Genomic DNA, 26,981 nt, shown 5'->3' on the forward strand with positions numbered 1-26,981 from the left:
AATCACAAGAGTGATATGGGTGTTTCCTCACTGAAAACTTTAGTGTTATGAGGAAAAGACAGCGAGTTCCCCGGAAAAAAAGGGGTGGAAGACAAAAGCAATTGATCACGGGCACATAGATTAAGATCACTTTGGCGATCACAGATTAACACTTTTTACCCTTTGTACGTCAGATTTTAACTTTTTAACACAAATATGAATTGTATCACTCCTCATTACCTTTATCCTTTTTTTTAACTTTAGATATTTTAAGATACTCACATCCTGCTAATTTACTAGAACCTTTTAGCCCATAGTATTTCCTTTAACCTGTCACACTCTCCCCAACGAAATGAATGTCGTCACGACATTACCAACATTCATCTTAAACAGTCTCTTATGCACTGGATCTAGAAAATCACCTTCTGTGAGCCAGTACTTGAGCAGAGGTCAAAGGTCATAGCTCAAATACAGTCAACGCATTATCCACAGTCCATATTGGTTGACCAGCTGTAAACAGTCCATAAGCAATCTTTAGTCAACAGTCCATCAGGCTCAATGATCTGTATGCATAGTCTGCAAATTGTCTCTTGCAACAGTCTGTGAAACCAGCCAAACCTGTCATCTCTATAGCGTTATGCTTGCTGAAGTCCATACATGCAGGGTGGCTGAAGGTAATATTGGTGTGGTGATGGCAACCATGGAACCAGTCCTGGTGCAGGGTAGACAGAGAACACTTGTGGTTGTGGCTAGATACTGTACAAGGAAGGGCTACCAAGGTGATCATAGGTGATACGTCTTGGAGGGTGTCTTTCCCTTTGTGGCCGCTGGTAGGCTGGGTCCCCAGGTTCATCAACAGTCGTTAATGAAGGAAAAGCCCTTGGTGTACGATCATCAGGCAGATTTTCATCAGGCAAGTTCATCTCTTCAACAGGTGGGTCTTTAATGGTTATCGTCTCATCCAACTGCTTCTCAACAGGGAGCTGTGCCGGTAGCATATTAGGAACTGGCACTACAACTGTCTCTTCCCATGGTGGAGGCCTGTGCGCTGACTCTGTCGCTGGTTCAGTGTAGGTGGGGACCGGTAGCAGCTCATGATGAGGTTCATACTCATCCCCGCTGTCGTCATCAGAGTCGAGAGACTGTGATGCAGGCTGATGTTTCCTTTTGTTCTTACTTTTGTCTTTGTTAGTCATTTCTGGTTGTGTCTCAAAAGGTAAGTGGTCACAGGACATGAGCAGATTCCTGTGCAGAACTCTGGAGCGTCCTCTACCCTTTTCTGGTCTCACTTCATAAATCGGCAGGTCTGAACATATTTGTCTCACTACTGTGTGAATGATATCTTCCCAATAGTTATGGAGTTTACCCGGTCCTCCTCTTGGTGTCAGGTTTTTAATCAGAACTCGCTCGCCAGGCTGTAGCACTGCACTCCTAACTTTGGTGTCATAGTACTTCTTACTTCTTTCAGCATTTTTCTGAGCACTTTCATTTGCAATGGCATATGCTTCCTCCATCCCCTGTTTCCATTTCTCCACGTAGTCTCACTGGTTACTGGGACCTGCCTTTGTGCACAATCCAAATAGCATATCAACTGGAAGCCGGGGTGATCTCCCAAACAGAAGATAAAATGGTGAATAACCTGTCACTTTGCAACGGGTGCAGTTATATGCGTAAACTAGTTTGTGCAGAGACTCTTTCCAATTTGACTTCTGTGTCTCAGTTAGTGTCTTTAACATTTGCAACAAAGTTCTGTTCATACGTTCCACTTGACCGTTACCCATTGGGTGATAGGGTGTTGTTCAGGACCCTGCCATGCCACTGAATTTCTTTAACTGATGGAACAACTGATTTTCAAACTCTCCCCCTTGGTCATGGTGGATGTAGACGGGGAACCCAAACTTCAGGGCAAAGTCATTAAAGATGAGATTTGCAGCAGTTTTTCCTGACTTTGACGTGGTGGCGTAAGCTTGCGTGAAACGTGTAAAATGATCAACAATAACGAGGATGTACTCGTATCCGCCTTTGCACCTGTCAAGATGGAGAAAGTCTATGCATACCAGTTCAAATGGCTGTGTTGTCACAATGTTTGTCAGAGGAGCTCTTATTTCATGGTTTGGCTTTTTCTGTTTGACACAGCTACAAGTTTTAGTCACATAGTGCTCAATGTCAGATTGCATATATGGCCAGAAGAAGCGGTCACGTACTAGTGATACAGTGCGGTCAGTACCTTGGTGTCCCATGTTATTATGTAACTCTTTCATCACTTTCCCTTTGTACTGCTCTGGTAGAACTAACTGTTTGCGGGCTGTACTGATTCTGTACAGAGTGCCATCACTGTCTATTGTCAATTTGTCCCATTCTCGGAATAGGCATTTTGTCTTTGGACAAAATTCTTTTTGCTCCTTAACTGGCGGTTTGGAACCAGACAATCGAGCACAGGACGGATGATGGGATCAACTTTTTGTGCTTCTCTTATCTCATCTTTTGCAATCGAGCTGATTGATGCAACGGTTGTCTCACCTTCAACTGATACCGACATAGATGCAGCTGAGAGGGACCACGTAGACTCTTTCTGTGCCTCAACTGCTTGTATCGTGGTGGTAATAACGTCTGGCGGAAGCTCTTCAGAACATTCTGTCATCAGTGACTCTACATCCAGTGGCATCCTTGACAAAGCATCGGCATCACTGTTCTCTCTGCCCGGCCTGTACTTGATTGTAAAGTGAAAATCAGCTAATTCTGCGACCCATCTGGAAGTGGTTGCGTTCAGTTTTGCAGTAGACAGTATGTAGCTAAGCGGATTGTTATCACTATACACAGTAAATGTCGGTGCATAGTATAAATAATCACGGAACTTATCAGTGATTGCCCATTTTAGAGCTAAAAATTCTAGCTTACCAGAGTGATAGTGATATTTCACTATCTAGCAGGAGGGGTTGCACGGTAAAAGTTCCTCCTGTCCTGTCAAATATCAAAGTATGAACATGAAAAGTATGAGCCTTCAGCTCTTCTGCATTGTTGGGTCTGGCATATCGCATCTTCCTCTTCACAATACCCCATAGATTTTCTGTGGGGTTAAGGCCTTTTTGATGATATTCTAATTTGTCCTCAGATCAAAGCCTCAATTGTCACCCCATTTTATCCGGAATCTTTGCCATTGTGTTGTCTTTGGTGTCTCTGTTTTGTGTTTCAGTATCTTTTCCTTCCCCAAGTTCTTTCCCCAGTGTTTGTCCGTTTTTTATTTGTGAAAACACCCCCGTTTTCTGACAATGTTGGTGTTGTTTATGTTCAGTAGAGAATCATCATCTCAAATTCTCTAGATAATTACCTGTTTCTTTTGTGTGAATAAATTGAATTTATTACATAAACTGTTTTAGAATGTATTTGACTCCTCTGTACTTTTTAGTGGAACCGAGGAAAGGCCAAATTCTCCTGTATCTGGATGTGTGTCCTATAAGAGTGACCAATCCAAGCCACACTCTATCAACTTTAAAGGGGGAAGAGAATCTCAGGAAAGGTACTGTTATCTTAATCTCACTCATCAATCATAATCTTATCTTCAGAGAGTTTCCCAAATTGGAATTGTTAAAGCATTTATCGTTTTAGTCAGTAAATAGAGTCAGTATCTCATGACTTTGTCCAAGTCTGCAGTTCAGTGTTTATTTTGCAATAGCACTAGAATACATATAAAGAAACTGCAATCCAATCGAAAACGACAAGCAATAGACAATATAATGCAGAGGAAAAGACTAAAATCAAAGACAGTCTGAAATAGGTATTATATATTAAATACCTATTACCTATATTTAATACCTAATAAACAGGCATTAAATTAAAAAAATATACCCCAGAGTTGTAGTGTAAAGAGAAATAAAACACAATCACAGCAAGATGCAATGTATGCAACAAACAAAATCTGCTGAACCAAGAAAAAATATAAAGATTTATAGTCACAAAAACATAGAACAGACTCCCAGGAAAGGTATTAATTTCTCTTCCATTTGTCGTAATAATCTCATCCCCAAATTTGTACTAAATTTAAATGTACATAATGTCTTGCAGGGGACCTGTGGTTTTAAATCATATGATAGAAAATCATATCTATTTAAAATGACATGTTATGTATTGTTTAAGACCATATCCCAGATTTATTCCACTTTTCCTGTTAAAACAAGCTCCACTCTTCTCTGAAGGCCTTTTACTAGATGTTACAGTATGACTGTGGGGATTTGTGCTTATTCAGCTACAAGATCATTAGTGAGATCAGACACTGGTGTGAGGAGGTCTGGGATGCAGTCAGTGTTCCAGTTATTCCCAAAGGTGTTCAGTGGGGTTGAGATCAGGGATTTGTGCAGGACACTTGAGATCTTCCACTCCAACCTTATCATCATCTTAATGGAGTTCACTTTGTGCACAGGGACATTGTTGTTCTGAAATAGGTTTAGGCCTCTTAGTTCCATTGAAGAGAAAGTGTAAATCCACAGCATACTAACACATTCAATACAATAGTGTGTCTTCACCAGTGTGGTATTACATCATGGAGAGTACAAGTATAGGTGCTGGTCATATAATTAGAATATCATCAAAAAGTTGATTTATTTCACTAATTCCATTCAAAAAGTGAAACTTGTATATTATATTCATTCATTGTACACAGACTGCTGATATTTCAAATGTTTATTTCTTTTCATTTTGATGATTATAACTGACATCTAAGGAAAGTCCCAAATTCAGTATCTCAGAAAATTTAAATATTTCTTAAGACCAATACAAAGAAAGTATTTTTTAGAAATCTGGGCCAACTGAAAAGTATGAACATGAAAAGTATGAGCCTTCAGCTCTTCTGCATTGTTGGGTCTGGCATATCGCATCTTCCTCTTCACAATACCCCATAGATTTTCTGTGGGGTTAAGGCCTTTTTGATGATATTCTAATTTGTCCTCAGATCAAAGCCTCAATTGTCACCCCATTTTATCCGGAATCTTTGCCATTGTGTTGTCTTTGGTGTCTCTGTTTGGTGTTTCAGTATCTTTTCCTTCCCCAAGTTCTTTCCCCAGTGTTTGTCCGTTTTTTATCTGTGAAGACACCCCCGTTTTCTGACAATGTTGGTGTTGTTTATGTTCAGTAGAGAATCATCATCTCAAATTCTCTAGATAATTACCTGTTTCTTTTGCGTGAATAAATTGAATTTATTACATAAACTGTTTTAGAATGTATTTGACTCCTTTGTACTTTTTAGTGGAACCGAGGAAAGGCCAAATTCTCCTGTATCCGGATGTGTGTCCTATAAGAGTGACCAATCCAAGCCACACTCTATCAACTTTAAAGGGGGAAGAGAATCTCAGGAAAGGTACTGTTATCTTAATCTCACTCATCAATCATAATCTTATCTTCAGAGAGTTTCCCAAATTGGAATTGGTACAGAATTTATTGTTTTAGACAGTAAATAGGATCAGTATCTCATGACTTTGTCAGAGTTCAGTGTTTATTTTGCAATAGCACCAGAATACATATAAAGAAACTGCAATACTGTCCAAAATGACAAGCCACAGACAATATAATGCAGAGGAAAAGACTCAAATCAAAGACAGTCTGAAATAGGTATTAAATATTAAACACTTATTACATATATTTAATACCTATTAAACAGGTATTAGATTTAGAAATATACCCCAGAGTTGTAGTGTAGAAAGAAATAAAACACATACACAGCAAGATGCAATGTACACAACAAGCATAATCAGCTGAACCAAGAAAAAATATAAAGATTTATAATCACAAAAACATAGAATTTTACTAACACGTTGTGAAAGGGAATTTCAGAAGATGTCCAGATTATTTTGAGGTTAAAATTCCTAAAGCGCATCTCTTTATACTTTTTCACAGATCACAATCTTTCATCAGTTTAAAGAGTGACCAATCAAAGCCACTCGCTATCAACTTTAATGCGGGGACAGACTCCCAGGAAAGGTATTAATTTCTCTTCCATTTGTCATAATAATGTCATCCTCAAATTTGTACTGAATTTAAATGTACATTATGTCTTGCAGGGGACCTGTGGTTTTAAACCATATGATAGAAAATCATATCTATTTAAAATGACATGTTATATATTGTTTAAGACCATATCCCAGATATATTCCACTTTTCCTGTTAAAACAAGCTCCACTCTTCTCTGAAGGCCTTTTACTAGATGTTACAGTATGACTGTGGGGATTTGTGTTTATTCAGCTACAAGATCATTAGTGAGATCAAACACTGGTGTGAGGAGGTCTGGGATGCAGTCAGTGTTCCAGTTATTCCCAAAGGTGTTCAGTGGGGTTGAGGTCAGGGATTTGTGCAGGACACTTGAGATCTTCCACTCCAACCTTATCATCATCTTAATGGAGTTCACTTTGTGCACAGGGACATTGTTGTTCTGAAATAGGTTTAGGCCTCTTAGTTCCATTGAAGAGAAAGTGTAAATCCACAACATACAACAGCATTCAATATATGTCTTGTTTCTATTTTGGTCTTATTCTTTTAGACAAATTTCCTCCCCAGCCAGACGGCTAAAGCAAACACCCAGCATTGACCAAACAAATGAGAGACAATCTATGGGAAGGTATCATTTTTCCTCTCTATTAATACTGCTATTTATTAATCTAAATAAATAATCTAAATACTGATTTGCTTATCAAAAAAAGTATTTATTTTGACTGCAGTGATCGTGCTGACCCTGAGGCTCCTGCGAAAAGACACAAATTAGAAAAGAAGATTACAGACTATCTCTACAACATCTTCAATGTAAGACTTAAATAATCTTGGTCAATGCTTCCCATGATGTCAACAATCATAACCTTCATTGAAAACAATGGCGATATTTACTTTAGATGATCTGTCAAAAAATAAAATTCTGTCACTTTTTAAGGTCAAATGTGATAATAAAATCTAGAACAGAATGGACTGATAAAATAATGTGTTAGTCTCAATTGTGTAGAACAGACAATGCAGTTTGTTTAGCTTTAAAGTTCCTAAAATGGATAAAACACCAGATTAATACTTATATGTTTAACCGACACCTTAGTTATGGGAAGTGGCTCAGCTGAAGATTAAAGTGATTTCCATTGAAGTCAGACATCAGCATCTCTGACTTAATGTACCTGCCTGCTGTGACTTTCTTTTAGCCATGAAGAATCAAATGAAATATTAGAATTTTGGAAGACATAAAATTGGTCATGTCTCCATAAATGGTTGTACATTTTATTTTCTCTGTGTTTTGTGAAGGATCTTGAGAATAAAATGATTGTGTTTATAAAACATGAGCTGGAGATGTTTAAGACATTTCTAAGAAAAGAAAACACAAAATACTACGGTGATGTGAGGGATGATTTGTGGAGTGTAAAAGCAGCAGCTCTTGATATGACATTGTACTTTCTGAAGTTGATGGAACACAATGACCTCGCTGATGCACTCCAGGGTAAGAGATTTACAAGACATGCACATTAAGTTTCGTAAGGAGAAAATCCTTCATACAACTATCCAAAATTCAGCTTTCTTCTAACAATGTGTTTATACTATTATAGAACATATTAACTTATTTAATGTATGTATTTATCTTTCTTGTTTTGTATTTATATAATTAGATGCACTAATAGGAGTTCAGCAGCGTGCACTCAAATCAAACCTGTGTAAGAAGTACAATCGTGTATGTGAAGGAATTGCAAAGCAAGGAGAGTCCAACACTCTTAACAAGATCTACACAGATCTGTACATCACTGCAGGTGGAAGTGGACAAATGAATGAACAACATGAAGTGAGACAAATTGAAAAGAAAAAAACTTGTGTGCAAACTGAAAGTCAAATAGAGCAGGAGAAACAAATTGAATGCAAGAACATGTTTGAACCATCACCTGGAGAAGAAAAACCCATCAGAACTGTGGTGACACAAGGGGTCGCTGGTGTTGGAAAATCCATCTGTGTGCAGAAGATTGTTCTAGACTGGGCTGAAGGGAAAGAATATCAGGAGATAAAGTTCATATTTCCGCTGCCTTTCAGAGAACTGAATTTAAAAGATGGGGAAAGATGCAGTTTGAGGGACATCATCAATCAGTTTTTCCCAGAAACGAAAGGAATGAGATTCATAGACAGGTTTAAGGTCATGTTCATCTTTGATGGACTGGATGAGTGTCGACTTCCTCTAACATTCCATGAAAACCAAAAGTGTACTGATGTAACAGAGAAAGCCTCACTGGACACTATAATAACAAACCTCATTGAGGGAAATCTGCTTCCGTCTGCTCTCATCTGGATAACCACTAGACCAGCAGCAGCTGCTAAGATCCCTGCTGAACATGTAGACCGGGTCACAGAGGTACGTGGCTTCAATGATGTACAAAAGTTGGAGTACTTCAGAAAGAAGATCAGTGATGAGAGTCTGGCCAACAGAATCATTGATCATATTAAAAGATCAAGAAGTCTCTTCATCATGTGTCATATTCCAGTATTCTGCTGGATTTCAGCCTCTGTGCTTGAAGGGATTTTGGGGAGATCAGACTGTGAAGACATTCCACAGACTCTGACGGAGATGTACACATGTTTTCTGATCTTTCAGACCATACAGGGGGACAAGAAATACAATAGAAATAATGCCTCAGACATTCCATGGGATAAAGATGGAATTCTTTCACTGGGAAAGCTTGCCTTTAGTCACCTGGAAAAAAACAACCTCATTTTCTATGCAGAAGATCTAAAAGCTTGTGGAATTGATGCCAGTAAAATAGCGGTGTACTCAGGAGTGTGTACTCAGGAGACTGACAGATTTAAATGCACATCTTTCAGCTTTGTGCATCTCAGCATTCAGGAGTTCATTGGTGCCTTGTTTACATATGTATGTGTCCAAAATGAAAAGAAGAATGTTTTTGAGCAATCAGAAGAGAATAAAGAAACAAAAGTTATTGATTTGCTCAAGATCACAGTGGACAAAGCTTTGGAGAGTGAAAACGGACACTTGGATCTTTTCCTCCGCTTCCTTCTGGGCCTCTCAGTGGAGTCTAATCAGAAGCTCATTCGAGGTCTACTGACAAACACAGGAAGCAGCTCTGACTGCCAAAAGGACATATCTGAGTACATCAAGTTAAAGTTTGAACAAAACCCATCTCCAGAAAGATCAATCAATCTGTTCTACTGTCTGAACGAGTTAAATGATGATTCACTGGTGAAAGAGATCCAAAACCGTATGAGCTCAGGTTGTCTCTCTGAAGCTGAACTCTCACCTGCTCAGTGGTCTGCTCTGGTCTTTGTGTTGCTGACATCAGAGGAGGATCTGGAAGTGTTTGAGCTACAGAAGTTCTTAAGATCAGATGAATGCTTTAAGAGACTGTTACCAGTCGTACAGGAAGCCAAAAAAACATTGTAAGAAAAACTTGTTTCTTTATTCAGCTGCAGAATACATTCAGGGTCACACTGATGCCAAGAAATGTTGATCAAATGGCATTAAACATTATAAATATAAACATAAAAACAGGTATTAAAATGAGTTATGTTTGTATATTTTACCAGCAAATTACAGTTTAAAAGTTAGTGGACAGCAGAACATCACATGCATGTATATTATATTCCAAAACTATGGACATTATTATGGACTTGATTCCTCTTTGTTGCTTTTACAGTCCAGCAGTTTGGAACAAGGTCATGCTTAATACAGCTAGAGAAAGATACATTTTACTTACTGATATTTTCTCCTTTCAGGCTCAGTGAGTGTAACCTGACAGACAGAAGCTGCTCTGCTTTACACACAGTTCTCAGCTCAGAATCCTCCAAGCTGACTGAGGTGGATCTGAGCAGTAATCCTCTGGGGGACTCAGGAGTGAAGCAGCTTTGTGATGGACTGAAGAGTCCAAACTGTAAACTGGAGAGTTTGAGGTCAGTTTATCTTTATTATTCAAGTTCAGGTTTCAAGTTAGATGTTAAAAATGATTGAAATGCTTATTGTGAGGATCATGGTTAGGCAATCAGTAAGCAGCATACAGGGAAATACCAGGAGTCAGACACCAGACATCTAACAACTAACAGAAACAAAAGGCTTGGTAATTCCAGGTGTAACACAAACTGAGCTTTACATCATCACAATGTGAGATGTGAAAGAACAGGAGAGTGTGAGCAAGTTAGGGGTAATGGGTTCTGGGACGTATTGTCTGAAGTGCCATGACTGGAGGCCACAGTGCATTCTGGGAAACTGAGTTCATTGACAAAGTTGACCTGACACCAGAAAAATGGTAATAATGCCCTTTTATTAATTCATTAAACTAGACATGATTATAAGGATTAATTATTTGGCAAATAATTTTAGATTAGGTAGCTAGAAACAACCAAGATGTTCTTACTGTAGCTGGTCCCTGCTAGGTCCCCACTGGCAGATATATAGATAATCCTGAAACCGAAAATATCAGAAATATTCCTGAGAAATCAGCGATGCAGGACAACGGTTGCTCATTCTCCAGTAACGGATTATATTTATTTTCAACTTCATTTGAACTTCACTGCATCGGCAATCATGAATCATTTTCTGTTATCTTTGTCTGCTTTGCATTGAAGTACAGGTTATATCCACATTTTGATAACAATAGCCTTATATTCTTCAAAAAGTCTGTTTTCACATAAATTTCCTCACATATTTCACAAACATTAACTTACATTCATTTGTATGAAACCAAATACAAACATTTGTATGCATCTGTGTGTAGGATGAATGGCTCCTCGAAGTTGGGGTATGCAAACACTGGGGGGTTGGTCAGCATACTGACAAGCCTTTCCAAGGTACTTTGGTGATCAGCTTTCCATATGATGGGTGTTTTGGATGGAAGTTGTGGACCCTTAGACTTGCAATGACGTGGAAGGTGTTGGGGCATTAAGGATTTAACTTGGAGCAGCTCATACAATAGTTTTGCTATTTTTGCAAAGTCCTGTATGTAGGAATGGTAATAACTCAGGAAGCTAAGAACCCGTCGGAGGTCACCAACTGTTTGGGGTGTTTTGGTTTTCACTGCCTCTAGGTCTTTGGGGTCAATTTGAACTCCCTCAGCCGACACCAAGCATCCAACATAACGAACCTCATTCTGAAATATCTCACACTTTTCTGCCCATAGTTTCACCCCATGAAGCTGCAGTGCTTGGAGAACATTGCAAATCACCTCCACATTGTCACTGAAAGATCTGGAATAGCACAGTAGCTCATCCAGGTACGGGATGCAGTACTCGTCTCTCAGAGAGCCTAACATCTCCTCCATGCTCCTCTGAAAAGCTGCAGGTGCATTAGAAAGTATGAACGGGATCCGTACCCATTCGTAAAGCCCCCAGGGAGTGATGAAGGCAGTGAGATGGCATGACCCTTCTGCCACCAACCCCTGGTGGCAAGCTTTACCTTGGTCCAGTATGCTGAACATTGAGTACTCACCTAGCGTGTCTATCAAATCCTGTATTCGTGGCAGTGGATGTCTGTCGGGTACGGTTTTTTGATTAAGGAGACGATATTGCAGTCTATGCAGAGACGAAGAGTGCCGTCCTTCTTTTGCACACATACAACTGGGGTAGAATAGGAAGACTTCGATTTCACTATCCAAATCTTTACAAGAAGATCTTGAATGTAATCTTTCACTTCTTTAAACAGTGGTTTGGGAATGGATGTGTTCGCTCTCTGTACAGGAACATTGTCGTTGAGGTTGATCACCATTTGCAGGTTTGGGATACAGCCAGGGTCATTTCCATCCCTAGCGAACGCGTTTGACTCCTCATGAAGTATCTTTCGAGCAACCTCTTGTTGTTTTTCCTCCAGATGATCGAGGTTTACCGGTGGGTCCCACAGAGGTGGATCTGAGTGGTTGACCTGAGTGGTGATTATCTGACTGACAGTTGCTGCAGGCTGTGTTTTGTCCAGAATATTTTCCTCCACAACATTTTCAACCCCCTGTAGAATCCCTAGGGCTGTTTTGCATGGTATTTTGATGTCATGATTGGTGTTATTACCAATTGAAATGGTGACATAGGGCTTTATTGGGTTCTGGATTTCAAACAAACCTGGCCCTGTATCCCACTGTCCAGATGGTAGGCTGTCTTCATCCATCTTGAGCAACACCAATTGGGTGGAGGCATCCACGTTTGATGGAACCCGACACCTCACCCATGACACTTGACCAGCTGGGAGCACTATATCCTTGACGCCTGTTCTTAAGTGTCCCTGTTGCATAACTGTCTTTGCTGTCTGAATAAAGTTGATGAGAGCTTCAGCTGTTTCTTTGGGAACAGATATGGCATTGCTGAGAAGGCTAGCAAGTACTGGCACTAGTCTCTCTGGTTTTTCACAAATTAGCACTTCCAAAACATTAAAGACTATCAGTGCTGCTATGAGCTGCAGATGAGGAATGGGACACTAATGGACAGGTTGGGGTGCAAATTCCCTGGCAAGTTCACTGTAATTCCCATCATAGGGAATTAGACTACCATTCGCAGCAGTAACCTTCAGTTCCTCCTCCCCTAAAATCTCAGAAACTGAGTGAATACTGAGGTTAGGTAGGTACTCTTCTTTCCAGGCATGACTGACTATACTGACTTGGGATCCAGAGTCCAGCAAAGAAGTGACTGCTAAGCCATTTAGATAGCTCTGAACTAGGGCCTTTTTTCCAATCAGACTAGCAACCACTCTAGCTTTAGCTACACGTGGTGACTGGGGAGGGAGCTGAGCTACTTGGCTACCGTGACTTAATGTGCTTGTCGGTACTGAGGTTGAGGGTGAGGAGTAGCGTATTTTGTCCTTGTCAACCTGACTTTCTGGGTGGGACTTCCAGACCCGGCAAATAGATGTCCTTCTCCAGTGCCTGGTTGGAGTTTCCCGGTCTCTTTGGCTGCTTTAGACAGCCTGCTGCACGGTGTCCTTTCTCCCCACAGGTGAAACAGTGTTTACAGTCTTGTCTGTCTTGCTCCTCGCAGCTTGGACAACCAAAGTGTTTTCCATGCACTTATTTTGACTGTACTGGTGCCCATTGTGAGTTAGCTGTTGTTGGTCTTGTTTTTGCATAGTCTGGTGAGCTCCTCTACTTTGGTCGTGAGGTCTCTCAGAGGATCTGGTTGTTTGCTTTGTCTTGGACCCTACCGTACACTCTCTGACTTTGTACTAGGTGTATTTACCAAATCCGACTCGAACTGTGTGTATTCGTTACAGTCTGTTGGTGGGACGAGCCAAGCCTTTTCATTCTCTCATTTTCTTCACTAGTGATTTTCATCACATGATGCAGAATCATCTCATCAGTGACCTCACTGTTTGTCAACAAAGGTTTGAGCTCTCTGCATATGTCAGTGTGCTTGTGTCCCAAGCCTTGGTACACATTCATTCATTCATTCATTTTCTACCGCTTTATCCGAACTACCTCGGGTCACGGGGAGCCTGTGCCTATCTCAGGCATCATCGGGCATCAAGGCAGGATACACCCTGGAGTGCCAACCCATCGCTCACCCACTCTCACCCACTCTCGCTCAACCCACTCTCATTCACTCACGCAATCACACACTACGGGCAATTTTCCAGAGATGCCAATCAACCTACCATACATGTCTTTGGATCGGGGGGAGGAAACCGGAGTACCCGGAGGAAACCCCCGAGGCACGGGGAGAACATGCAAACTCCGCACACACAAGGCAGGAAGGCGGGAATCGAACCCCGACCCTGGAGGTGTGAGGCAAACGTGCTACCCACTAAGCCACCATGCCCCCCCTTGGTACACAGTATGTAGGAAAACATCTCGCACTGTAGCTGCAGAGTACCAATTTAAGCCAATAAAATGATAGAGAAATTGTTGTGGTGTCTTGTTCTCATCCTGTTTCATACACATCAACTCTTGGTATAGCTCTGTGCTGTTTTTTTTCCTCTTAGGTGAATTTGGAGAAATCCCTTGAGTTCAGCAACTGCCAACTGTCATCTTTATTTATCAACATCTCTTTGAATATGCCTGGCCTTACGATTTTAAGCACACCACGAACAATCTCTGAGTCAGAGAATCCTTCTTCCATCATCAATTTGCCTGCAGACATAGTTGTAGCTGATGTCTGAGGATTGATCACCAATCTGCCCGCCTTGCACGTTGAATTTTGTGAAAGGAAACCGAGTTCCCTTAAGGACACCATCCCTTCATGAGCCGACTGAGAGGCATGCTCACCAGAGAGTTTCTGTCTAGCTGCCTCAACAGGACTGAGGATGAGGGCATATGTGTCTGTGACAAGGGCATATGTGTCTGTGATAGCGAGGCATGTGCTGGCATACACTGTATAGTTTCTTGCTAAGCTCCTTGTAGCTAGCAAGCGCTCTAAGCAAATCAGCATTCAAAATGTCACATACATTTAACATTGTTATCTTAGTCGAGCCTGACTCTGGTTCGGCAGTACCACTAGGGAGTGTAGTGCTGACTAAAGTGAGTGCGTATTGACTCTGCTTGTGTGTGTCTCTGGTGCGTTCAGGGGTGTTTGGATAGTAGCAGAACCCTGAGCAAAATCAACAAAATCATCAAGGTTATCAACACTCTGCTTAGTATGTAACTCAGAATCACCCTTTACATTTAAAACTGACATAACATCACATTTTACTGTAGTATTAATAGCATCTTTTAACATCAGCAACTGAACCATTCCCTCTGTTTAAAGCAACTGCTTACTGTACATGAACAAGTTGATACGATCGTAGCATTCCTCCTGATCTCTCTCCACGAGCTCTGAATGGTCCACCACTCTGGCGACCCGAAGAAGCTCTTTAGCTAAAGGGTGAGTAGGCTCTTCCTAATTTCCCACACTAGGCTCTTCCTCCCACCACTCGACATGATGGCTCCTCGTCTCCCCCAAGGCTGGCAACACGGATTGATGAGTGTGCAGTCAGCTTTGGAGTGCAGGCCTCCACTCGTCCACGATCGCAGTCCCCACGGCTGGACAGGGCTAGTTGCTGGACAGCATTGTCATCATCCGGCTCCCAATACAAAAGGTGGCGCCAAAGTATCCCGGACGAGCCCCCAAGAATCTGTAGCCGGTCCCGGTTAAGTCCCCACTGGCAGTTATATAGATAATCCTGAAACTGAAAATATCAGAAATATTCCTGAGAAATCAGCGACACAGGACAATGGTTGCTCATTCTCCAGTAACACGGATTATATTTATTTTCAACTTCATTTTAACTTTGCATCTGCAATCATGAATCATTTTCTGTCATCTTTGTCTGCTCTTCATTGAAGTACAGGTTATATCCACATTTGGATAACAATAGCCTTATATTCTTCAAAAGGTCTGTTTTCACATAAAACAGACATGTATCCTGACATATTTCACAAACATTAACTTATAAACATTTGTATGAAACAAAATACAAACATTTCCCCTTTAAATCCCATTATTGGTCTAACATCAATCATGTTTACCCTTTTTCCTTTAAACACCTTACATCTTTGTCCTCTTATCCAAAAGAGTATTTTTGTAATTTTTTGTGTTCAGTTTATACAACAGAATAAATTCCATTTGCAGTTAAACGGTAGTACATTTACTGTATAAGAACCAAACTTCAATAATACACATATCTTTCTCATAAGTCAGTTCTCTATCATTATAACATTAACATGCATGCGCCCATAAACAAGGCACAGCCGTTACTGGTCTTATGTTGTACATTCAAATGAACCTTTTTACCCTTTTAACATCACACTACACACATAGCTGTTTTCCACACAAACTGAAATAACCCACAAATACCCCGGAGCCATAAGGAACAAATAAAATAAACAATATGTGGATGTCGGCTGCCATTTTCGCCACTGCGTACTGTTAAACTTTAACTGTTTACACATTTGACAAACTTTTACTTACAGAATACACATCACTGGAGATTCATATTAGCTGATAAACATCTGTAGTCACATAAAAGGTGTGTAACTAACCTGAAAATATCAGAAATATTCCTGAGAAATCAACGACGCAGGACAACGGTTGCTCATTCTCCAGTAACACGGATTATGAGCTCATCTTGTTCTGCACCGCTAATTGTCCCAGTGTAACACTGTTCGTGGTTACTGCCACCCTGTGTCCAATTGATGAAGTACATGTCATAGTGTTTTTTTTCCCGTAATCTCTCATTACTATACTATTAAATAAATAATAAAATCAAATAACCTTGCAATAGAAGTAAAGGAAACAAAAGTCATAATCTCAACAAAACTTATTTTGTGAGTGTCACATTACATTACAGTCTTACCTTTTAATTCTGATTCTGATATCCATTCAAACCATCAAGCAAAAGCATTTTAAACTAAATTCTACCAAACAGAATATGTTAGATTTAGATCTCTGTTATAAATAAATAATAATAGACATTTGTTCTCACAGACTTTCAGACTGCAGTATAACAGAGGAAGGATACATCACTCTGTCTGAAGCTCTGAAATCATCTCACCTGATAGAGCTGGATCTCAGAGGGAACGACCCTGGAGCATCAGGAGTGAAGCTGCTCACTGATTTACTACATGATCCAGACTGTAAACTGAACACACTGAGGTGAGCAAGATACAATACATGGCCAAAGGTTTGTGGACCCCTGATCATCACACCCACAGGTGGTTCTTCCCCAAACTATTACCATGAATTCATAAGCACACAGTTGCATAGAAAATATGTACAAAGTAACATTACAATTTCTTTTCACTGGAACTAAGAATTAAGACACTGCTCCAGCATGACAATGTCCCTGTGCACAAAGCAGCTCCATGAAGACATGGTGTAAAGGTTAATGTTGGAGTGGAAGAACTCCTGATCAGAGCCTTGACCTCAACCCCACTGAACACAGATCATACGGCTGTGATGGTCAGTGTGACCGTTTGAGGTGCAAACTGCAGTTTAAGGGCTCAGAAAAATATAATATTCACAGAGCTAGTCAGAAATGATGTAATCATACACAAAAACAAGGTCTGTTAACATCAGAGACAAAACTGAGTGGAAACTTTACAATCCACACAACACACCCCATGGTTTAGATCTATATGTCAGGACATAAACTGAAAACAGGTGGAGATTAATCATGACAAACGAGGAAAACAAGCAGAGACAAGAGACAAAACACATATAACATAAATAAATCAATGAAACACAGAGCAAAAGCAGAAGAAAATAATGAATACATTAACACCGGTTCACTAGGTTACAGAATTAGGATACCATCAACATAAATCTCTGTTCAGGGTTTTTTAATGCACACATACAGGGAAAAAGTGTTGTGTTTCAGAAAGAGAGAAAGGTCTTAGACTGTCAGTGATTAAGCAGAAGTTCATTCCACCACCTCAGGAACAGAACAGAGAAGAGTCTTGATGTGTCCCTGCTTCTTACCCTGAGAGATGGTGGGACCAGTGGGGAAGTGCTGTAGATCTGAGGGTCCGAGGTGCAGTGTGAGGAGTGATGAGCACACAAAAATATATTTACAACCAGATGTCAGAAAGTCGACACAGGGAAATAAAAAAATAAAGGATAAAAAAACCTTTGAGCAGAGATTTAGTCTCATGGTAGCTAAATTGTGTGTCCTAGAGGCCCAGAGCCCTTTCACAGATTTACTTAATCATTAACTTAATTTTTTCAGTTATAAAAACTGTATGTTGAGCCATCAAGGATTACAGATATTATACACTGATTAAAGACATTTTTCAATGTTTTTTTTTGTAGTTGAAACATCTATAATTATACCAGATCTCTGTCAATTAAACAAATCTATACATAATTACTGAACCAGCAATTATCAACATAATGTGTAGTTTATTAATCAACATAATGTGTTGAAAGGAAGTCGTGGCCTAATGGTTAGAGAGTCTGACTCCTAGCCCTAAGGTTGTGGGTTCAAGTCTCAGGCCGGCGATGACTGAGGTGTCCTTGAGCAAGGCACTGCCCCCCCCCCCCCCCCAACTGCTCCATGGGCGCCGCAGCATAAATGGCTGCCCACTGCTCCGGGTGTGTGTTCACGGTGTGTGTGTGTTAACTGCTGTGTGTGTGCACTTTGAATGGGTTAAATGCAGAGAACGAATTCTGAGTATTTGTCACGTACTTAGCCGTATGTCCTTTCACTTAATTTATTATATTGATTAATGAAGTCAGCAACAGTCAGGCAGAAAACCCAGACAAAACCCCATGAGAGGTACAGAGACTCCACACAGACAGTAACTCAACACAGGATTGAACACATTAATACTGTTTCAGTTATAGACCTCACAAAGTAGCAGGAAAATGTTATTTTATAGTTTTTATAACAGATTATAAAGAGTTAAAACGTATACAGAAGACAAATGGTGACATTCTGTCTGTATCTATCTGTGACTTACTGCCTGATTTCCTGTTTGTGGTTGTGAAAGTTCACATATTAAAATATCAATAGAACTAATTGTGGATTTTGGACAGTTGACACTAAATAAGTCAGACGTGTCCCAGTACAATTGTGTCTCTACCAGTAAAATATCGAGGTAATATTCCAGTAACAGAAAACATAGCTGCTGTCTCACCTCACTACACCTCTTAATAATATATTCAGTTTAACCCAACACCTTTTACATTTAATTAAGAATCACTCATTTTTAAGATCAGTAGTTAAAATGATCTGATACTCAAGGTTTCAGCAGAGACTGACATCTAATGGAGGATTCAGGAGTCTGGAGGTAAAATAAAGGATGAAACTGTTAATAATTTAATCTGTTTCTGTTTCCTGACTACAGGCTGTTAAAAAGTCCTGATGCAGTGAAGGTCTGTGATTCTCTAACTGAGGTTCTGGGTACAAACCCCTTACTGCTGAGAGAACTGGATCTGAGTGGGAAAATAAAAGGAGACTCAGGAGTGAAGCAGCTCTCTGTTCTACTGAAGGATTCACACTGCAGAACTGAGACACTTACGTATGTCACTTAAATGTTTATAGACTTAACTATTACTTTTAAAATATACAATTATACTTTTTTCTTAACTATAATCACTGTATAATTCATATAAACTCATTGTCATGTGATCATCAGAATAAAATGTTCCTTAAAGTGAAGATTTTCTTTCCACTGTTTCTGGTTATCTTTAGGCTAAAGGTCTGTAGTATTACAGAAGAAGGCTGTTCAGATTTGTCTTCATCTCTTTATTTAAATCCTGCACACATAAGAGAGATGGATCTGAGTGAGAATAAATTAGGAAACTCTGGAGTGCAGAAGCTTTGTGTACTGCTGCAACATCAGTCCTGTAACCTGCAGATACTGAGGTGAGCTTCTGCTTCTGCTCTTTAACATGTACATAAGAGCTTGTGACTTTACATGTAGAATACAAACACAGGCTACATGTAGAACATATATGTCTTAAATCTTCTTGGCATTATGTATTATATAGATGCTTAAAATAATACAATGTTAAGTCTTTATCAGACATCAGAGTATCATTAATACCACACAATGTTCTCTCTTTAGACTTTCAGACTGCAGTATAACAGAGGAAGGATACATCGCTCTGTCTGAAGCTCTGAAATCATTTCAGCTGATAGAGCTGGATCTCAGAGGGAACGACCCTGGAGCATCAGGAGTGAAGCTGCTCACTGATTTACTACAGGATCCAGACTGTAAACTTTCACTTAGGTGGTTCTATAAACTAATACAATTAATTTAATATTAAACATAAATAAATGATATAACCTAACAAATAAAAGAGATTAGGTTTATAATTGATTGCAATTTACAGTTTATTCAATTTTTTAAGTTGTGAAATAAGTAAAAGCAGCCATTCTGTTTTCATTAATATGGTCTAATTATACTGTAACCACCAAATAAAAATGACTTTCTGCAGGTTGTTGAAGAGCTCTGCTGCACAGGAGGCCTGTACTTGGCTAAATTCCACTATAGGTACAAACCCTTTACTCCTAAAAGAGCTGGATCTGAGCAGGAATGAACCAGGAGACTCAGGAGTGAAGCAGCTCTCTGCTCTGATGGAAGACTCTCACTGTAAATTTCAGATAATTAAGTAAGTTTTCTTATATATGTTTCTCTATCAGCTGTTTTATTAATAACATGTTTTTAATGAGACCTGCCATTATGTAAACACCAAGTATTCACTAATGTATTTTAATTACATTTTTGTTTTCTGTAATTGATGAAACAACAGAATTTATCCTGTCTTTCTCCAGAGGGACATCATATATAGGTCTTATAGAGACACCTGGGTCCTGCTACATCACTAAAAAGTGTTAAGTTATTAAACAGAAGTAGAAATGATCAACATGGTCGACATTTTCAGTTAAATCTTAAAACAGGATTTAATCACTAAGACATAAAGTCAATTCAAGAAGGAAATTATTTTTAATTCTGTTATAAATAACCACTAATGACCTCTAATGATCCAAATGAACCCAGAATACTTACTTTGGTCCACATGATAATAAAATGACGTTTCCATCATGTCTACAGAATGAAGACTGAGTTTGTAGCTCTGATAACATGATGTTTCATATTTAGGCTGAATAAATGTAATCTGACTGTGGAGAGCTGTTCAGCTTTAGCCAGTGCTCTGAAATTCCAGTCCTGTAGTGTGAGAGAACTGGACCTGAGTGAAAACAGTCTGCAGGATTCAGGAGTCACTCAGCTTTCTGCTGGACTGAAACATCAACACTGTAAACTGGAGACACTGCAGTAAGTTTAGAAACTGTAAGATTTGTGTGAATTTTGCTATATAGACACTTATTGTGTTGAATTTGTACGTTTATTGTTCCTCTGATTTCATCAGGCTTAACACATGTTCAATAACTGATGGAAGCAGTTCAGCTCTAGCTGAAGTTCTTAGTTCTGAATATTCCCAACTGAGAGAACTGGACCTGAGTGAAAACAGTCTGCAGGATTCAGGAGTCACTCAGCTTTCTGCTGGACTGAAACATCAACACTGTAACCTGGAGATACTGAGGTAAGTTCATTACTCATTGAGTGATGAAGAGCTAAGACAGATAATAAACCTCAGTAAATGCTGGTGATTAAAGTTCTTAAATACTAAAATCTTTTCTCCCTTCCTGACTTTATATTTAGGCTTAAAACATGTGATTTAATGGAGGAAAGTTGTTCAGCTCTAGCTGAAGTTCTTAGTTCTGAATATTCCCATCTGAGAGAACTGGACCTGAGTGAAAACAGTCTGCAGGATTCAGGAGTCACTCAGCTTTCTGCTAGACTGAAACATCAACACTGTAAACTGGAGTTACTGAGGTAAATTCGTTACTAATTGAGTGATAAAGAGCTAGGACAGATAAAAACCTCAGTAAATGTTAATTAAAGTTCTTAAATGACACATTAATCTTTCATTATACCTTCCAGCAGGGTCAGATAGACCCGAGGAAAATAGGAAGGTTAAATCTTAAAACTGGATTCAATCACTAAAGCGGCCTTCACACTGCACACGACAAACGACGGCCGATAAACCGGAAGTCATTCATTTGCTATGGAGAGTCGCAAAGTCGCTGTATGAGGTGCTGACCATCTGCGGATTCGTAATTTTCTGATCCGTTTTGAGCGTTGGGTCCATTAAAAAATTTTAACTTGTGCGACTACACCGCATCTGATATGCCGACCAGATGTGATGTATTCCAATGTTGTCAATTCAGGTTTGTGTGCACGAGGTGATAAGAATTATTGAAAAGTATTAATATTAACTTTAGTAATTTTTAAACTTTATCAAAAACAATCTTTTTGTTTCAACTACTTTGTTATTGATAAAAAAGTAATAAATTATTAATATTTATATTGTATTATTTTTAATGTTGTGTCCATGTTTCCTCAAAAATTATTCGCGGTCTTTCTGGATTTATTGTTACATTGATTGTTTGTATTTACTACTTCATTAATTAATTCCTTCATTCACCATGATAAATGGAGGGAGAATACAGGCTCTTGCTTTTGCTCTCCTTTACTGGAGACGCAAAAGAAAATACTGCAAATCAGTGTGGATAAAACACTACCTGACTCTGAGAAAAAGTCTCGGAGAGTATCACCGTTTAATGCAAGAGTTGCGCCTTAATGGAGAACATTTTCGTGGTTATTTTCGGGTGTCACGAGAATTAGCTTCTCTCCCATGTTGACGTCAACACGATCATATCGCACATTCCGTGCGACTGTCACTATGGGGCAAAATCCGACCGTCGTTTCCATTTGTTCTGTGCAGTGTGAAGGCGCTTAAGACATAAAGTCAATTAAAAGAAGACATTCTTTATGATTCTGTTATAAATAACCACTAATGACCTCTAATGATCCAAATGACCCCAGAAGACTTACTTTGGTCCACATGATAATAAAATGACGTTTCCGTCATGTCTACAGAATGAAGACTGAGTTTGTAGCTCTGATAACATGATGTTTCATATTTAGGCTGAATAAATGTAATCTGACTGTGGAGAGCTGTTCAGCTTTAGCCAGCGCCCTGAAATTCCAGTCCTGTAGTGTGAGAGAACTGGACCTGAGTGAAAACAGCCTGCAGGATTCAGGAGTCACTCAGCTTTCTGCTGGACTGAAACATCAACACTGTAACCTGGAGATACTGAGGTAAGTTCATTTCTCATAGAGTGATGAAGAGCTAAGACAGATAATAAACCTCTGTAAATGTTGGTGATTAAAGTTCTTAAATACTAAAATCTTTTCTCCCTTCCTGACTTTATATTTAGGCTTAAAACATGTGATTTAATGGAGGAAAGTTGTTCAGCTCTAGCTGAAGTTCTCAGTTCTGAATATTCCCATCTGAGAGAACTGGACCTGAGTGAAAACAGTCTGCAGGATTCAGGAGTCACTCAGCTTTCTGCTGGACTGAAGAATCCACAGTCTGCACTCACAATACTGAGGTGAAGTAAAAGCTGAAATCATGACTAAGTCTACATTTAATAAACAGCCACAGTGAAGCATCAAAGTATTTTATATACTAGTTTAAATGGAATTATGAGTAATTAAAAAATTAGCATATATTCTGCAGACTTTAATTGCTTTTATTAGTTGCTGAATAAATTAGAACCCTATAATTACACAAAATGGTTTGATTAAAATATAGAATGTTATATTTATGAGCAATAAAAAGGTCTAGTACTACTATATTTAGGTTGAAACACAGTCATTAAGTGAAACAGAAACAACTGTATAGGAGCTTAATTAAACTGGGTGAGGAACAAACAAACTCTGTTACTAAGGTGAGGATTTGGAAGACAGTTTCATGTCACAGGTCATTCAGCATGACAAAACACAGTGTAGTTTTACAGCATCAGCAAGAGCATTCCCAGGTACAGATTTCAAATAGTCTTGGGTTAACATGTGCTGTTTAAGCTACTCTGAAGAGGCACAAAGAAACAATGTTAAGGACTGTAGTCTTGGTGGACGGCCGAGGAAACTTAATGCAGCATATAAAAGACACATCATGCTTACTTCTCTTCAGAAGATGTCCAGCAGCACCAGTCTTTCTGGGATTACATGAAGATACAGATGGGTATCTTCTGTGGTTAGTTTTACAAGATGCTTGGAACAACCTACCTGCTGGGTTCTTTCAGAAACTGTTCACAAGTGTACCTAGAAGAATAAATGGCTTTTTGCAGACAAAGGCTGGTCACATAAAAAATAGACTTAATTTAAAATTCTCTTCTGTTCATTTAACTTCCATTTTGTTAATTGATAAATATGAACTATTTATTAGCAATTTTATTTTGAAAGCATTCCTTTAATAAATTCCATACTGGTTGTAGTTATAAGTGAACTGTTAAAGTCATTAAAATATTGAATAATCCATTTTGCTGTAATAAATGAGATCAGTTGTGTTCACTGTGCTCCTTCTGTCCCTCTGCAGACTGTGTAACTGCAGTGTAACAGATGAAGGCTGTGCTGCTTTGGCTACAGCTCTGGGAGAAAATCCCTCACATCTCTTAGAGCTGGATCTGAACGGGAATAAAGTAGGAGACAGTGGAATAAAGCAGATCTGTAATCTACTACAGAATCCACACTGCATCCTAGAACAACTCAGGTAGGTCACGCTAATATCTTTTTGAAATAGTTCTCATTAAAGCAGTGAATTATTGTAATATCACTTTATTAATTAAAGTCATTTATACAGGCTTCATTCAGTGATGCTATAGGGTTAATAAATAAACAATAAAAATAGATTTGTGTACAATGTCACACATCTTAATGTCTAAAACTGAAGACATTTATTTTGTACAATATTTGTAATATTCTGAAATAAAATTCTAATTAATTTTGTTTTTTCAGGTTAATGGACAATAATATCAGAGAGGAAGGATACATCGCTCTGTCTGAAGCTCTGCAATCATCTCACCTGATAAAGCTGGATCTCAGAGGGAACGACCCTGGAGCATCAGGAGTGAAGAGGCTAACTGATTTACTACAGGATCCAGACTGTAAACTGAACACACTGAGGTGAGAAATTTATAAATTACAGAAATGTTATTTAACAGTGCTAACCTCAAGCGCACACTACCGAACTTTCAGCAGCACATCACCTGCCCCACCAGGGGCGAACGGACAGTGGACCACTGCTACACACCGTAAAAAAACAGCTACAAGGCACAATCACGTCCACGATTTGGGAAATCGCACCATGCCGCCATCTTCCTCATGCTTATATACAAACAAAGGCTGAAACAGGAAGCTCCAGTTCAGAGGGAGGTTGCGCTGGACTGACCAATTGGTGGCCGTTCTGCAGGACGCCTTACATGACCTAGACTGGTACATGTTTAGGCACAGCTCTGAGGACGTCAACATGTTTATGGAAGTGGTTATGGGATTAATTGGGAAACTAGCGGATGATACAGTGCAGAAACTCACCATCAGAAAGTTTTCCAACCAGAAGCCATGGGTGGATAAAATGCTCTGGAGTGAGCGAAAAACCCTCAACATACAGGAAAGAGAGTCAGGGTATACTCAGAGTCTTGTGTCCTCAAGGCGGTTAGGGTCAGAGACATCAGGATGGGTGGCACTCCATTGATCTGCACACAACATGGATCTGCACACAACACTTACAAAAGCTACACAAACAAGGGAGAAGCAGACAAACACGGACAGTAGACACAGAACATATGAAAATATTTTTTACAGTCTTATAGTCCATGTCACTGGGTTGGAAACTGATTTTGGAAAAGTGCCTGTGTAATCGAACGAGTACTCAACAAAGTAATTCTTGTTGTTTTGTATTTTTTTTTTCATGCTAGCATGGGCAAGTAGACCTAGAGCGCACTTCATGTGTCCTTCTATAGCTGTTTGGGCCGTTTCTTTGGTAACTCCTGTTAATGTGGGAATTAACCCTTCCCCTTGAAAAACTGTAAGGCCATCAATAGTGGCGGACCCTGTGCCTGTACTACGCTTTGGCCGAGACCCACTTCTAACAGCATCAGAAGGCACCTGGGCATTACATGTACCATTGTCGTGGGATAGCGGTATGGATCTCTACTGTAAGAAAGCCTGCTGTGATTGCTGGGTTCAATGTCAATACTATTACACATGCTATATAAATGATCTGGGCAGTTAGTCTATCTACTTCATTTTGTTTACCAGTTTTATTGGATTTATCTATTGGTTTATCTAACTTTGCCCCTGTTTCTGGGCTTAAAGTCTTCTGGCAGGTGGATGTCGATGGCTCCTTACTTTGTCTTTGTGGTTGAGGGCTCCTCCCCAGTGTTTGAGGTGATACCAATATTCCTTACCTTCAACCTTGACCGCTGTGGGAGTAGCTAACACCTCTTTAAAAGGCCCTTCTCTCCGTGGTTCTCTACAATGTTTTCTCTTGAATGTTCCAATGTTGTCCAATTGGCCAGCCTGTCACCATCTCATGCGGTGTCAAGTGCGTTGTACGGTTTGTCTGTGAGCGCATTTTTATCAGTGCTAATGGTAAAGCCTGCACACAATTCAGGCTTGTGCTAGTGCATATCTTTGCAATTTTTCCTTTCAACACACCATTTGCTCTTTCTACTTTTCCTTGAGAACTTGTGTGATAATTATATCCCATTTTGTGTTTGATGCACAATGCTTGTGCAAGTGACTTTACAAAATGAGGTCCTTTGTCTGAACTCAACTGATCTGGAATGCCAGATCTAGGGATTACTTTTCTACACAAAAACGTAGCTACTGTCTTAGCATCATTTCTTGCACATGCTACTACCTCAACTCATCCTCAACCTACACTTCACTATGTATAATTTCTTAGGTAGTAGGTATGGCTGGTCCATGTGTAATTATTGAACCATCTGCTCTCTGAAAACCTTGCTGTGCCCAAATTGACCATGAGGCTTTGTAAATTTACTAGATCTCCGATTAGTTGGTTAAATATTGATGGGCTTTCATAGTATCCTTGTTGCTCTTGATATGTGAATGCAAACAACTGTTGAGAGTCAGGGTGCACTGGAACCCTAAAAAATGCTGAACATTTACCTCCTACAAAATACCTCCTTTTGGTTTTACTTTTATCCTTAATACCATTCACTTTATTTTTATATATATATATATGTTGTTTTTTATTAAGGTACTTAATATTTTGTTATGTATTTGTGATGTATTCTTTTATTAAAAACAATATTTAGTAATTATTTTAGTTAGATGTTCTGATATTTTTCAAAGATCTTTTCAAAGATAAAAAAATAAAAAATGTCTGACTTTAATTATTCAAGAATTTTATAGAGAGGTAAAGTTCAGATTATACTGTTGATATTGATTGGAGTAAACATTTTTTTCCAGGCTGTTAAAAAATCCTGAAGCAGAAGAAGTCTGTGATTCTCTGACTGAGGTTCTGGGTACAAACCCCTTACTGCTGAGAGAACTGGATCTGAGTGGGAAAATAAAAGGAGACTCGGGAGTGAAGCAGCTCTCTGTTCTACTGAAGGATTCACACTGCAGAGCTGAAAAAATTACGTATGTACATCAAATCATTACACTGCAATTTATTTAAATGTACTAAGTAATATATTGTAAAGTTGTACAAAAGTAGTATTT

General features: G+C 39.3%; 2 protein-coding genes and 2 long non-coding RNA genes across 5 annotated transcripts in view; 2 read left to right on the forward strand and 2 right to left on the reverse strand.

Moving 5' to 3' along the window:
- The window catches only part of LOC113657299, a 1,727,325-nt gene that overhangs the window by 1,151,569 nt on the left and 548,775 nt on the right, over positions 1-26,981 (forward strand). The window contains exons 79-90 of the mRNA XM_047822072.1: positions 9,709-9,882; positions 16,366-16,533; positions 18,726-18,899; positions 19,073-19,246; positions 19,449-19,613; positions 19,822-19,995; positions 20,487-20,660; positions 20,755-20,928; positions 21,048-21,221; positions 22,377-22,550; positions 22,670-22,843; positions 23,830-24,003. Coding sequence (XP_047678028.1) covers positions 9,709-9,882; positions 16,366-16,533; positions 18,726-18,899; positions 19,073-19,246; positions 19,449-19,613; positions 19,822-19,995; positions 20,487-20,660; positions 20,755-20,928; positions 21,048-21,221; positions 22,377-22,550; positions 22,670-22,843; positions 23,830-24,003 — 2,073 coding nt within the window. The remainder of the gene's footprint in view (positions 1-9,708; positions 9,883-16,365; positions 16,534-18,725; positions 18,900-19,072; positions 19,247-19,448; positions 19,614-19,821; positions 19,996-20,486; positions 20,661-20,754; positions 20,929-21,047; positions 21,222-22,376; positions 22,551-22,669; positions 22,844-23,829; positions 24,004-26,981) is intronic.
- LOC125146171 overlaps positions 1-26,981 on the reverse strand; it is a 1,103,650-nt gene that overhangs the window by 978,103 nt on the left and 98,566 nt on the right. The window lies entirely within an intron of this gene.
- LOC113638759 (protein NLRC3-like) overlaps positions 1-26,981 on the forward strand; it is a 266,503-nt gene that overhangs the window by 13,628 nt on the left and 225,894 nt on the right. The window contains exons 7-13 of one of the 2 annotated variants that reach the window (XM_047822121.1): positions 3,386-3,496; positions 5,219-5,329; positions 5,866-5,949; positions 6,506-6,583; positions 6,684-6,765; positions 7,246-7,438; positions 7,605-9,376. In XM_047822121.1, the coding sequence (XP_047678077.1) occupies positions 3,386-3,496; positions 5,219-5,329; positions 5,866-5,949; positions 6,506-6,583; positions 6,684-6,765; positions 7,246-7,438; positions 7,605-9,376 (2,431 nt within the window). Of the gene's footprint in view, positions 1-3,385; positions 3,497-5,218; positions 5,330-5,865; positions 5,950-6,505; positions 6,584-6,683; positions 6,766-7,245; positions 7,439-7,604; positions 9,377-26,981 lie in introns of those variants that run through there. The other variant, XM_047822120.1, reaches the window with a different exon arrangement.
- Positions 9,245-11,502, reverse strand: LOC125146177. The gene is made up of 3 exons (XR_007144659.1): positions 10,344-11,502; positions 9,690-9,868; positions 9,245-9,337 (listed from the first exon to the last, which is right to left on the reverse strand). It is a non-coding gene; the product is annotated as an uncharacterized LOC125146177 (long non-coding RNA).

The sequence above is a fragment of the Tachysurus fulvidraco genome, chromosome 13, assembly GCF_022655615.1.
Source record: "Tachysurus fulvidraco isolate hzauxx_2018 chromosome 13, HZAU_PFXX_2.0, whole genome shotgun sequence".
In the NCBI taxonomy this organism is placed as follows: domain Eukaryota; kingdom Metazoa; phylum Chordata; class Actinopteri; order Siluriformes; family Bagridae; genus Tachysurus; species Tachysurus fulvidraco.